General features: G+C 49.1%; 1 protein-coding gene across 1 annotated transcript in view; it reads right to left on the reverse strand.

Annotated features, from left to right (window-relative positions):
* EIF4G3 (eukaryotic translation initiation factor 4 gamma, 3) overlaps window positions 1-13,958 on the reverse strand; it is a 118,047-nt gene that overhangs the window by 14,775 nt on the left and 89,314 nt on the right. The window contains 10 exon segments of the mRNA XM_014958028.1: window positions 317-432; window positions 2,425-2,648; window positions 4,002-4,119; window positions 4,324-4,417; window positions 6,034-6,128; window positions 7,769-7,901; window positions 9,345-9,449; window positions 11,848-12,084; window positions 12,383-12,529; window positions 13,666-13,863. Of these exon segments, the coding sequence (XP_014813514.1) occupies window positions 317-432; window positions 2,425-2,648; window positions 4,002-4,119; window positions 4,324-4,417; window positions 6,034-6,128; window positions 7,769-7,901; window positions 9,345-9,449; window positions 11,848-12,084; window positions 12,383-12,529; window positions 13,666-13,863 (1,467 nt within the window).

The following is a 13,958-nucleotide window of genomic DNA, read 5'->3' on the forward strand; positions in this document are numbered from 1 at the left end:
CCCACTAGCTTTTCTGCTTCCAAAACTGCTGTTATTATGGAGCTGCTCAGTGATTCATGACAGATACACATACATCTTGCTGCCTGGAACACACAAGCAGGGCTATTTTTCCTGTTGCTACCAGGGTGGGACACAAGTTTGGGACACAAGTCTCCTAAAAACGCTCATGGAACTGCTGCCACCTGAATCATGACAGGTCCTGCTGTCACTGTTCCCCCTGAGGGAGCTGGGTGCTCACAGGGACACTGGTCCTGGGGAGAAAACACACTCCAGTCCCACGGACCTTTCTGCTACGCCAGGTTTTCATTTTCCTTACCTTAAAATCATTAATATGCAAGAACTCATCAATGATAGATTTGCATTTTCTCTCTATCTCCTCTTCTGATAGCGAAGGCTTTTCTTGCGCTGGAGCTGGGGGAGCTTCTGGCTTGGCTGGTAGAAATAGAAGAGGAAAAAACCCACACTTAGAAAAGGAACATCAGCATCATTTTTAGGGATGACATTCTGAAAAAGAGAAGCCACCGGAGCAGGGTGTGTCCCCTGTCCCACCATCAGGCCCAGGTCACTTCTTGGCGACATTTCCCAGTATTTCTGTAAATCAACCTTTTCACCCAAACAGGGCTGGCAGCGACGGAGGATGCAACACCTTCAGAGCACTCCCTTCAACATTAAATAATTAAACTTGGAGCTGTTGCAGCACGCTGCACATTTAAAACACGCTGACTGCGATGGGCAGCGACCCAAAGCAATCTCCTGATCACATCCCCAAAACCTGGGTCCCCATGGAGTGTCCCCATGGAGTCCTTCACCAAGTCCCAAAGCTTCAAGACAGCACCCAAGCGTGTGCTGTGTCACGACAGTGAGATACATTCCTCACCCCAGCAGCTTTTGGATGTTTCCTAGATAAAGAGCAAACCACTATTTATTGCAAAGGTTCTGTCTGTGGGGAACATCCCCCTCGGTGTCCTCACTGCCTTCTCACCCACAGACCAGCTCAAGCCAGCAGGAGCAAAAAGTGGGTGCTGCCACAAGGTGACAAGCCACCCCCGTGGGTGCCAGCACCATGACCTGCTCGGAGTGAGGGCTGACAACACCACCACGCTCAAAAAATGCCACGCTCAGTCTGTCCCAGGCCCAAACCACTGCCACGGCCCCGGGAAGGTTTGGAAAGGGCAGCTGTGGTGTTACTGAGCCCTGTTCTGCAGAACTGACGTGGATTTGGGGGACTTAGAGGCCAGAAATCAACAGTGACAGGATACGAGCAAAGCTGCAGAGAGGTTTTCTGCTGGTGTCTCCAGCCTCTCAACTCTGCTGCATCCTAAGGAGGAGCTGGTGGAGGAGATGACGCCCAGGCTGTATGAATCAGTGGCGTTACCAGCCTCGGGGAGGCGGATCACCGCTATCACAGCTCCACAGTGCGTCACCGTGGGCCAAATAATCACACAGTGGCAGAGAAATCTGTCACTTTTTCTGATAGATTCTTCCCTTATGCCTTTTCACACATTCAGCAAGGTTGCCCAAGCAGAGAATCATAGAATGGTTTGGGTTGGAAGGGACCTTAAAGCCCCCCAAGTGCCACCCCCTGCCCTGGGCAGGGACACCTCCCACCACACCAGGGCCCTCAAAACCCCCTCCAGCCTGCCCTTGAACCCCTCCAGGGATGGGGCAGCCACAGCTTCTTGGGGCAACCTGGGCCAGGCTCTCACCGCCCTCACAGCCAAGAATTCCTTCCCCACATCTCATCTCCATCTCCCCTTTTTTGGTTTAAAACCCATCCCCCTCGTCCTATGGCTCCACTCCCCAAATACCATCCCTGGAGGGAGCTAAAAGCCATTGCTGAGGGACACAGGTCAGTGGTGGGTTGGTTGGTGTTGGGTTGATGGTTGGTCTTGATGAACTTAAAGGTCCCCTCCAACCCAGGGAAGGGGTGGAATCGCCATAGAATCACAGCACGTTTTGGGTTGGAAGGGACCTTAAAGTTTATCCAGTTCCATCCTTTCTAGTGGCTGGGACATCTTCAATGAGACCAGGTTGCCCCAAGCCCCCTCCAACCTGCCCTTGAACCCCTCCAGGGATGGGGCAGCCACAGCTTCTCTGGGCAACCTGGGCCAGGCTCTCACCACCCTCACACCAAACAAGTTCTTCCCCACAGCTCAGCTCCATCTCCCCTCTTTCAGTGTCAAACCCTTCCCCCTCCTCCTAGGGCTCCCCTCCCTCATCCAGAGTCCCTCCTCAGCTTTCCTGGAGCCCCTTGAGGGACTGGAAGGGGCTCTAAGGTCTCCCCGGAGCCTTCTCTTCTCCAGGTTGAACCCCCCCAACTCTCTCAGCCCCCCCTCCCAGCAGAGGGGCTCCAGCCCTCCCAGCATCTCCGTGGCCTCCTCCAGAGCCACTCCAACAGCTCCGTGTCCACGGAGAGCCACCTACCAGATTCCTTGGCTTTGTTCCTCTCTGCCTCCGTGCTGTTCCTCTCCACCTCCATGCCTCCCGTTAACTGCTTCACCGTCTCCAGCATCTCCCTCCGCTGCTCCTCCTGCGCCTGGTTGTCGAGGAGCAGCTCTTTGCTGCTGCTGCCCCGGAGGAAGGTGTTGGGGCGGGAGAGGGAAGGGGGGAGAGGTTTGTCGTTCTTCTCCCTGCCCGTGCTCCCGCGACTGCGGAACAAAAACCACAAAGGCTTAGAGGCTGTGGAACAAATAACCCCTGCTCACAGTGTTAGAAACGATACTGGAGAGAATTATAGTAAATGCAGGAAAAAAACCCCACTGCTCAAACCCAGCGGGATTGTCATCCCGAGTTTTTATAGGTGTAGCTACACAGAATATAATCCAAAGTAACTCAAAGTCTCAGAGATTCACAAACACTACTCAAACCCAGCAGGGTTGTCGTCCCGACTTTTTATAGGTGTAGGTACACAGAATATAACCCAAAGTAACTCAAAGTCTCAGAGATTCACAAACAGCCACAGAGTGGAGAGGCAGAGCCAACGCTTCCTAGTGAACACACGGAAAAATAATAAAATCCTTACAGCCTGTATACAGAATTTTTATGGGTTTATATGTAGAATGGTGAATTTTGTAATGTAAAGGCACTTTTTACTGTGAAATGGTATGATTGTATACAGAACATGGTGAATTTTTATGGGTTTATACCTAGAATGGTGAATTTTGTAATATAAAGGCACTTTTTACTGTGAAATGGTATGAGCAGTGTATTTTTTTACACATTTATTGAAGAATAGTGAAGGTTACCAGCAACAGGTAACAAGGACTTGTCCTATTAATTACCGTGTTAATAAGATGGGCAATACAATACCAAAATGGAATAAGTTCCTAGTAAGGCAGAGTTTTAGGTGAAATAGGAGGGGAAAACAGAGGGAAAAACCCAAGAAAATAGTCCAGCAGTTGGTGTGTACTGGAAGGAAGAACCAGTGACATTTTAAATGAACTGTACATTTATAAACCGTGTCTAGAGCTGATAAATTATTGAGGGTTAATACATGTTTCATGCTAGGAGCTGGAGTGGGATCGGGGTGTGGGGGAGCACAGCTCAGCCTTTCCACCCATCGCGTGCTGGGAAGGTCAGACAAAGCCAGAGTGGTTTTAAAAGCCCTGGTAAATTTCTGCAAGGTCTTAGGCATGTTTTTCTGGATAAATCAACCTACTGACCTGGCCGCATCCACGACCACTGAATCCAACCTATTTATTACAACATTTTATCTGAAGAGTTTTTTAACCTGTTATAAACTACTCACAAACGTAGCCTTTAGATAAAGGGTGACTGAAAAGTGGAAACTAAAACGTTCCCTGTAATGGCTTTAAAAATTAATACCACCTGTCTCTCCTATGATATTATAAAAAATGCATGTGTTTTAAGTTAAGTCAAAGTACAGGGGGGTGGAAAAGACCCAGCCATTCTTGGAAACTCAATGAAATTCCCTCCTTTCTGTGTGCTGGCAGCTACAGCAGTGCGTGAGGCAGGAAAATCACCGCCGGAGCGGAGCTTACCTAGTTAAGGCCCTGCGAGAGTCTAATTCTGAGGATGCAGATGAGGCAGATACAGATGAGACTGGAGGCTGCAGCGCGGAGAATCTGTTCAAACTCGTGGCACTTGGTCGTAAGGAGTCTGGGAGACCCAAAAGGCAACAGAGAGAAGAGCAACAAGGTCAGTAGCTGCCGACACCTCAGCGTCACAAAATCATTTAAGCAATAGCTGGTTGTGGAGCGATGGGGAGAGAAATGAAGGGGAAAGGCTGGTCCTGCCTTGCCAGGGATGAGCATTCCCACCCAAATCCCTCCTGGCAAGGATGGCTGATAGCAAAGGACTTACCCATCTCGCTCGCCTTTGCTCCACCGCTGCTGCCCTTTCCCCAGCTGCCCAACTGGGCTTTAGGCACAAGCTGAATCTTCTCGTCTATTGTGGGCTGTAAAACACACCAAGACATACCATTACATATCATACATCTTAATTAAAAAAGGGGTATTTTGCGACAACAATCCTGTCTTATGAATATCAAAATGCTTGAACACATTGTTGGAAGACTGAACCCCAGCCAAGGACAGAGGAGGCAAAAAAAAGGCATCACAAACAGCCTCTTCCAAAGGGTAAATGAAAGACATTCCCAACGAGCAGGAGTGTCTTTTTATTGGGAACTACGAGGCTCAGTAGGGAGCGAAAAGCACAGTGTATCAGGATGTGAAAGACACTCAGTTTATTCTGATGAATAAATGGTTCTGCTTGTCCACTCCACCTACCAGCCACGGCTTTGGGGGAATCTGTGCAGTAACAAACAAAATTCAGAGGGCGAAGAGCGACAATAGGCTGCAGAACTTGGAGGGAAAAAGTAGTGTCTGACAAGAAGAGAGCATTGATTTTACAATGCTCAGTAGGTGAATTTATTGACAAGGAGGTTGTGACCCCGCAGATCTCTTTGTACGAGCTCCTCTCTCCTTCTGACAATGCAGCTGCTGTGGAGCCAGCTCTATTTGTACTCTATTTGTGCTAAAGGGAGTAGAAGGACTTTTCCCAGATGAACTGTAAGCCCAGACAAAAGCCGGCTGAATCCCTCCTGCTAATTAAGTTTTGGAGTCTTGTTTTATGACTTTCACAAGGAACAAACTGAGTTTGATCTGCAGAAGGGCTACAGCCCGTCCAGGTTCTGCTTTACAGCTCTCTGAGTGTCCAGGCACTGAGAGTAAAATTCATGGAGAGTGACATTAATTGGGAAACACCCGGATTTATGTGCAAGACAGAGTTCTCCTTGGCAAGAAATCCCAAAGCTGTTCTGAAGATCTAAAAAAAAAAAAAAAAAGGAGAAATCTCCAAGCTTGCCTAACCTGCAGCCTGAACTAAATGTCTTAAAATCACCACTTTAATGGTAAAATAACAGGAAGATGCTCATCTGGAGGATGGAAGTGAGAGTTTAACACAAACTGAGGGATGCAACTGCACTGCACAGAAGTCCAGGAACACTGTAAAAGCAGGCACAGCTCTTCTCCTACCACTTGAACCTTCCAAGCCTGGGGCACTGCCATCTGTGACACAGGAACCATTTGTTTTCCAATGGACTGCAGCATCCTCAGTCTGCTCAGAATAGGGTCAGAATAGGGTCTTGAGGGCTCGAGGCAGCAAAGGATTTCTATCAGACAGGTGCTGAGACACCTTCTGTGACAGCCTCGTGTTGTGCTGCATCACCATCACACACCACATCCCCACTCAATCTCTTTTTATCATTTAATAAAATGCAGATTTTCCAACTAAGAGAACTTCTGGGTCACTAAAAGGACACTAAGAACCTGAGAAAAAGTGCACACACACTCCTTTCTGTTACAACAAGCAAGATAGGAACACTCAGAGGACAACAGAGTATTCCTTTATGCTTTATTTATGCACAGTCCTAACTCTGGGGATTTAAAATGTCCCAAAACTCCAAGTTTTGACCTGTAAACTCCATAACAGTCTTTCCTACACAGACAGATACAATAAGATAAGAACCTTGGCATTTTTATCACTCTGAATGAGCCTTGTGCTGGCACCTACCTTGGTGATTTTAAGGAACTTGGTGGGGTCCAGCACTCTGCTGTTCTTCGCCCCCTGCACAGTGTTCCAACCGCCTTCGTCGACACGCTGGACACCTGCCAGACGACAAACACAAGGGCCCTTAGCTCATCCCCACTGCCCCAGGGCCACCCCGGAGAGCACAGGCCACCACCTCCACGTTCAGCCAGAGGAGGAAAAGAAGATGGCACGTTTCTGCTAAGCCTCAGCACAATTCAGCACAGAAAACATGTCTTTTGGAGTGCTTCTTCAGCCTAAGACGACAACTCGCTTGCCTGACCTTAGTATTACAAAACAGCCCTGATGTAAAAAATCTCACTATTTTCAAGGGCTGGTTTTGGTAGTGATTACAGAATCAGAGCATCCCAGAATGCTATGGGGTGGGAAGGGACCTCTGGAGATCACCCAGTCCAACCCCTGGCCACAGCAGGGCCACCCAGAGCAGGTCCCACAGGAACGTGTCCAGGGGGGTTGGAATGTCTCCAGAGAAGGAGACTCCACCACCTCTCTGGGCAGCCTCTGCCAGGGCTCTGCCACCCTCAAAATGAAGATGTTCCTCCTCACGTTGAGATGGAACTTCCCATGTTCAAGTTTGTGCCCGTTCCCTCTTGTCCTGTCCCTGGGCACCACTGGAAAAAGCCTGGCCCCATCCTCCTGACACCCACCCTGGAAGGATTTAGAGGTGTTGATCAGATCCCCCCTCAGCCTTCTCTTCTCCAGACTGAACAGACCCAGGTCCCTCAGCCTTTCCTCAGCACAGAGATGCTCCAGGCCCCTCAGCATCTCTGTAGCCCTTTGCTGGACCCTCTCCAGCAGTTCCCTGTCCTTCTGGAACCAGGGGGGAGCAGAACTGGACCCAGTGCTCCAGATGGAGCCAGATTCTTCCTGGTTAGGTTTCTCAGTGTGTGTGCTCACGATCTGCAATTGGCTGCACACACTGTGTGTTCCCAAGCCGACAGAAGGAGCAGACAAGGAGCCTTTGCTAACCCAGAGCCACACTTTTTGCACAGATTTCAGCAGTGCTTGGATGGTCTAGAAACAGATACCAGCCCCAAGTTCCTTAACTCCTCCTGATGTCAGTTTTAGGATAATTAAACCAAAGTCTATGTCTATTTTCTTTATGCCCTGTTTTCACAGCACTTTAATTTGAATCCTTAGTATTAAAGAATCCTGAAGATGAGCTTCTCCTTGCCCTGCTCTGTCCCAGTCTTCCTTCTCCCAGTCACTCCCAATTCATCTTCAGGTAGCGCCAGCCTCAAGGGCTGGCAGCAGTTTAAGACAATGCCAAGACACTTTCTGCTGCTGAGTTAACACCTCACAACTGTAACAGCTAAAGACAACGTGGTTACTCTCGAAATTAGATGCTATTCTCTTGAAATTAGACGCTGCCGTACGCAAGAATGGATGGCAGCAACTTGTTTTAACAGATTTCTGGCAGCCTGTTACAAAATCAAACATGGTTTGCATGAACGCAAAACCAAAGCGCTTTTGGCCTGTGATTGTTTATTTTTACCCAAGGGATTTGCCCCCAAAAAATCCATACAACCAACCCCTGGCAAGTCTGTTCCTTCTCCAGCCTCAGCCATAATCAGGCCCCAATTCCCTTTGCTCATTACACTTAGGAAAAAACAGACTTTTTCCTTTCATGTGGGATTGTGACTGTGGCCACTGGATGTGAAACGAGTGAAATGAGCAGCCAACACGGCTTTTACTTTACCCGGTCTCCTCTTCTCTTTGGTCATGAGTTGTTGGACCTTCCTCTGTTCTTCTTGCTCTTCAATCTTGGCTTCTTTATGAATCTGCTCGATGGTCTTTGGGCCCTGGTCTGCTCTCCGTGAAACCCAGTTGCACTAGGAAAAGAAGCAAACATGTGCTCAGAGAAGATTTCCAGGAAAACACCATAAATGGAGTATTTTGAACACTGAACGCGGCCGAATCCTCCCACCCTCCTGGGGTGTCAGAGGGGCTGCTCCCCAGGGCACCGTGGAAGATTTTGTGGTGCTGGGTCACATCCTGCACATTCCCAGCTTCCTAGATTTTCTAGGTTCAGGAGAGAAAGGGCTAGAGGGAGGCTGCTGTCACTCTCAATCCGTTCATTACTGACACTGTTTGTCGGAGCCCTTCCTCCGAGCTTGAGTTAAAAAATGAAACCTTGAAAATAAAGAAGGAAGAAATAACTGCGTTGTATCTGGAGACGGTGCTTCGCCGCTCCAGGGATGGTGATGGCTGAGACAGGAATCCTGCAGAGAGAGGTGGAGCTGTCACTCCACACAACACTTCCACTGCTTGATGTGTCTGTTCAACCACAGGCTGCGCAGAGCCACCCGGCCCCGCAGGAACCAGGCTCTCTCCTCATCCTGCCACCACCTCATTAGAACGTTGGGGGGAATCTCTTTGTGCACCCTGCGGTCAGAACGGTGACCTCAGCCTCCACAAAACCCCAAACTCGCCTCAAAACAGCTGTTTGAGGGATGAGTAAAACCTGCTCAGGACTTGATGGTGCCGTTTCGAGACCAGCGCTGCTAAAGCCACGCTCACCACCCCCCTGGGTGAAATTACAGGTGTTTGGGGAGGTTTGTCAGTCACACCTTTAACTGCACGGTGTAGAGACACCCCTGGCTGTACCAGACCCCAGCTCTAATGACGTGGCTTTGTTCAAAACCACTGCTTAATTACAACATGGGGGGGTCCCTGCCTGCACTGTCTACACCAGGTTATCTCCTGCCTGGTGTTTTTGGAGCTCAGTGTGGACCCACCACCGTCACATTCTGACCAAGTACAAACTCCGTTTGCCTTTCTCTGCCCAATATGGCCAGTAAACAACTGGGAGGTGCCTGGTTGTGCTTGTGGGGTACACAACAGCTTCGGGCCCGTCAGCACAACTCCTGGAAGGGAATAGTTACACCCAGAGCTCACGGAAAGGAAGAGAGCAGAGCAGTGGGACTGACACAGGCACAGGGGATGCCGTGGGGGAAAAACACCCAAAACCTCTCCTGTGACAAGAGCTTGGGCCTGTCTGTGGCCATGGGGCTGGACCCACGCCACCAGAAGCTGCTGTGGGGACACACCTAACTTTAAGCACAACCAAAACGATGTGTCAATCAATTTTGGCCTTCCTTAAGGCAAAAATGGAGAGATTTCTTATCTTTAAACAGCCAGACTTTTGAGATAAGGGACACAGATCTCACCCTAACACCTCACTGCTGGAAATACTGTAAATCCCTGCTCCATGCAAGGGCTCTTCCAGCCCGGAAAGGGAAGATACTCTGTTAATTACTCGCGTTGGTACCTACCAGCCTGAGGTCTATTACATCCTGAAGCATGAACCGAATCCTTGACGATGTTTTCCTCTCCTTCACAATCTTCTCCATCTGATTAAAATACTGGTCCATGCGAGGCTACGCAAGAGAAAACATCGTCATCATTACATTTTGGAAGAAAATGAAAATATTCCCTCAGCGGGGTCTGCATTACAGCGCTTTGGGGCCAGAAACACAGCTGGGGACCCAGGTTTGCCACTGGAGAAGCGAGTGCTGGGTCTCGTACCCCCCACAGCTGGATGTCAGTGCTCAGTGTGGGATGTGCAGGAAATGAGGTACAGTTCTGTGGGTACCTCCTCTGTTTAGCACACGCTTTCTCTGCATTTTTCATTACTCAGATAATCAAATCATTAAATGGTTCGGGTTGGAAGGGACCTTAAAGATCATACAGTTCCAACCCCCTGCCCTGGGCAGGGACACCTCCCACCACACCAGGTCCCTCCAAGCCCCCTCCAACCTGCCCTTGAACCCCTCCAGGGATGGGGCAGCCACAGCTTCTCTGGGCAAAATTCACCCTCTACACGTATATAACAAACTTCCCATCAATTAAAAAAAAAATCAATGTGTTTTTTTTTCCCGTAGTAGAGCTCAGCTGATCTAAAGGGAGTCCTGCTCTGACCTCCTCCCTTTCCTATCAGCATGTGTGCTGTGGATGCTCACTTCAGCCTGACAAAAACTGGCTCAGGAAATTAAATGGGCACAAAACTAACCCTGCAAAGGTGGTTTTGATGCTTTACCTCCCTGAACCGTCTCAGCCAGGGCCAGGCAAGAGAAGTGAGGGCAGAAGCACCATGTCTCTCAGCAAGAAGCTGTTCAACGGGCTTAGCTGTAACATGAAATCCCCCAAACTCCTTTTCATCCAAACAGTTGTGATGTGATGGAACCCAAATCAGTTTGCACTAAGACATGAAAATAGTATAATTAAAGAATCCTCCTTTAGTCTAAATTTGACTCGCCAGGCTCTAAAAAGCCTTTTCCCCCAAAATGTGGGCTCTGGCTGTTTTAAACAAAAAGTTTCAGGGCAGTTTTATGAAACTTTTCCCAGTCCCTTCACTAAAAACTAGGTAAACCCTTAAACAAACAAGAAAAAACCCCATTAAAATTTGGTTCTGGACCTGCCTTGGAAAGTTTGAGTTCTGAGAGCAAACGTTTCCAAAGTCAGGAATGACGGGGAAAATATTTGAAATGGCCTTTGTCCAGAAGCTTTAATTACAACTAACACTTCAGCTTGAATAAAAGCATGTAATAAAACGTCTACTCCATTAATAGAAAATATATAAAGGATTCTCACTCAATCTTGATAGAAATAACAAATCACAAAGACAGGACAGGGGCAGCTTCTCACCACAGGTGAGACATCTGTGAGCGTTCCCCGGCTGTGTGCCCGCTCTGTGCTGGGAACCTGCCAGTGCCACCAAACCGATGGCTTTTAAAGTCTTTCCATGTAATAAAGAAAAGCCAAACCATGGCTTTTCCATCCCGGACCCATCCAGCATGACCTCAGCTACTCCTCAGAAGTCAGACCCTGTTTTCTTCCCGAAGCACGTGGAGAAATTTAATCCCTGCTTCTGGCGCTTCCAAACCTGCATCAGTAACGCACGCGCCGTTGTGTTCCCAGCACAGGGTATTCAGCCTGGGGGATTACTGCTAAACTGGCCTGTTTTGGTCAATGCTCCACGAAACAGTTTGGAAAACCGTTTCCCTGTAAGGATTGGGACTGATCTGTTGTGATCCCTGCAAGAGCCCAGGGCACTGCAAGGGAACTCCCTGCCCCGAGCAGCTGAAAACAATTAGCTCAGTTTGTTTCCAGAGCTGAATCCCACTGATTTCTGGCAAAACCCTCGAATGCTTTTTCATCCCAAGCCCGGCTTTTGCGAAGGAGAAGCAGATTGTCTGTGCCAAGAGAAGCTCACGGAGTGCGCAACGCTCCGTGCTACATATACATTGGCTGGAAAAATCGGGAGGAGGAGGCTGGAGCACTGCAGTCGCAGAACAGCTGCTTCATTCCAGCATAGCTGGAGGTGATGACACAAAATAAATACATCCACCAAGGTTCAGGTGGGGCTTCAGGCCAGTTAATGAGGCTTTTTTTAGGTTTAACCCAAATAATACATCCAGAGGGTAACACAAACCTTCAATGGTAAAGAAACAACTCGTTAGGAACTGGAGATGAGAGGTGAATTCTATTTGGAAAAAGAAACCCATTGGACATGTTGAGTGCTTTCAGAGTGGTTGCGTGGATGAAATATTTGGAATTAAGCAGGGAGTGGAGAACACAGTTGAAAACGATACAGAAACTATTAGGGAAGGGAGCGGGGCCAGGTCGTGATGAAACACCCACAAAAGAGCGGATGATTTCCTCATGCTGTAACAGAAATTCTTGAAGAACAAATAAATCCTCACATAAAAACACCCCACACCCATTTTTCCATCCCTGCCCAGAAACACTCATCTCCCACCCCTGGTCCTGCCCTACCTTGGCCTTCTCAAAGTCCAGGTCCTTGCCAATGGTAGTCAGCAGGCGGCAAAGGCACTCGAGAGACTCCTCGTCGTGGTTCTTCAGCAGCTTCACCACGCAGTCGTGCATGATGGCCTCCGTCAGCATCTTCAGTTTGAAAAGCTCGCCAATGAATTTTATATTCCCAATGGATCTCCGTCGGGCTTTGTCCTTGGCCTCTTCCAGCTCGTCATGGAGCCGCGTCTTCTCCTCCGGCTGTAAAATGGAAAAACAGCTCTAAAAACCCACGTTTGCAGAGCACAGAACCCTTCAAAAGATCCAGTTTAATGTTTATAGTTGCCGTTATCCCTGTTTACTCTTTTTTCTCCTAAAAACCAAACAGAAGCTGGTAAAACCCGCTAATCAAGGTGAATTTTTTTTTATTATACTCAGTCACAGTGTTGGAATGAAACTCTCAACTCCAAAATCCCCCGCAATGGACTGCCATCTTCAAAAGAGAAATTTTCAGAGTGAGCTCTGCGAATTTATGGGGGAAAAAAAAAATACCACTTACAGTGGTAGCAGCTTCAAGTTCTTTCTGCTTCTTTTCAAAGACGTCGTCGTCAGCCTTGTCCTTCTCAAACTCCTTCTGGCAGCGATTTAACAGCAACTTGCGGAAATTGACGGTGCTCCCAGGTTTGTCTGCCATGGGCACCTTCAGCTGCAGGAGCAGGAAGAAAACCATCAGCAGAAATAGGGCTGAACTCTACACACGAGAGGTTTCCTACGAGCCATCCATTACATTTTATTGAGCACTTCATATTCAGCAAGGCAGGTCTGCAGGGCTCTGACAGCCCAGCCTCACGTCATGATTTCCAGCGGAGTTTTACATTTCATATGTAAAGTCGCACTCAAAACTTGGCTGACACCACCCCCGCCCCCAGACAGATTACATTTCCATTCATGGGATCCTTTAAAAGACACGCTCCTTAAAATCACTCTGTTATGTGCTGAGGGCTCTGGAGCCGTGCTCCTTCACCACATTGATCCCAGGGCTGGAGCCCCTCTGCTGGGAGGGGGGGGTGAGAGAGTTGGGGGGTTCAGCCTGGAGAAGAGAAGGCTCCAGGGAGACCTCAGAGCCCCTTCCAGTCCCTCAAGGGGCTCCAGGAGAGATGGGGAGGGACTCTGGATCAGGGAGGGGAGCCCTAGGAGGAGGGGGAAGGGTTTGACCCTGAAAGAGGGGAGATGGAGCTGAGCTGTGGGGAAGAACTTGTTTGGTGTGAGGGTGGTGAGAGCCTGGCCCAGGTTGGCCAGAGAAGCTGTGGCTGCTCCATCCCTGGAGGGGTTCAAGGGCAGGTTGGAGGGGGCTTGGAGCAACCTGGTGTGGTGGGAGGTGTCCCTGCCCAGGGCAGGGGGTGGCACTTGGGGGGCTTTAAGGTCCCTTCCAACCCGAACCATTCTATGATTCTATATCATGAAGAATCAGGGGGAGAAAGGGGTTATTTTGTCCTAAATTCCCCATCTCAAAACTAGCTGTCCCAAGCCTGACTCGGCACCTTGGGCTCTCCTTTGAAATGAGAGAGAGAGAAATGGGACTTCCCAAATGTGACTCATTGCATGGTGTGACCAGGCAGAGCCAAGTGCTCGGTGTCCTCAGCTCCAAACACCACATCACTGCAAGCACAGCTGATGGATGGAGAAGAAATCCCTCACGGAAATTATCTTCATTTACGTTCAGAAACTAACATCTAACTCTGCTCTTGCCACGTTTGTATTACTGCCAATCAGTGGATGGTACAACGTGCAGAACATTCACCCCTGCAGAGGAGATTCCCACCTGACTTTGGTGGCTCTTACCGTTACAAGACACCTGCACATGTTGGCGTACGCCACCGAGAAGCTGGGCTCATCGATAGCCTTCTCGAAGACCAGGTCGATGACTCCTTTCAGCCTCTCCTCCGTATCTACCGTCAGGTCTGTCACTTGCTTCATCAGCTGGTTGAACATCTGGGGCGTCAGCTTGTTCAAGATGCTTCGTACCTTGCGGAACAGCTCCTGAAGGACAGGAAAACTTCAGGAACGAGCTCAAAGGGTGAACAGAGGAGACGTCCTAGAGAGCTTCTAGGAAGCTGACTTACACACAGACACAC

Source organism: Calidris pugnax, unplaced genomic scaffold, assembly GCF_001431845.1.
Source record: "Calidris pugnax isolate Ruff unplaced genomic scaffold, ASM143184v1 scaffold355, whole genome shotgun sequence".
Lineage (NCBI taxonomy): Eukaryota > Metazoa > Chordata > Aves > Charadriiformes > Scolopacidae > Calidris > Calidris pugnax.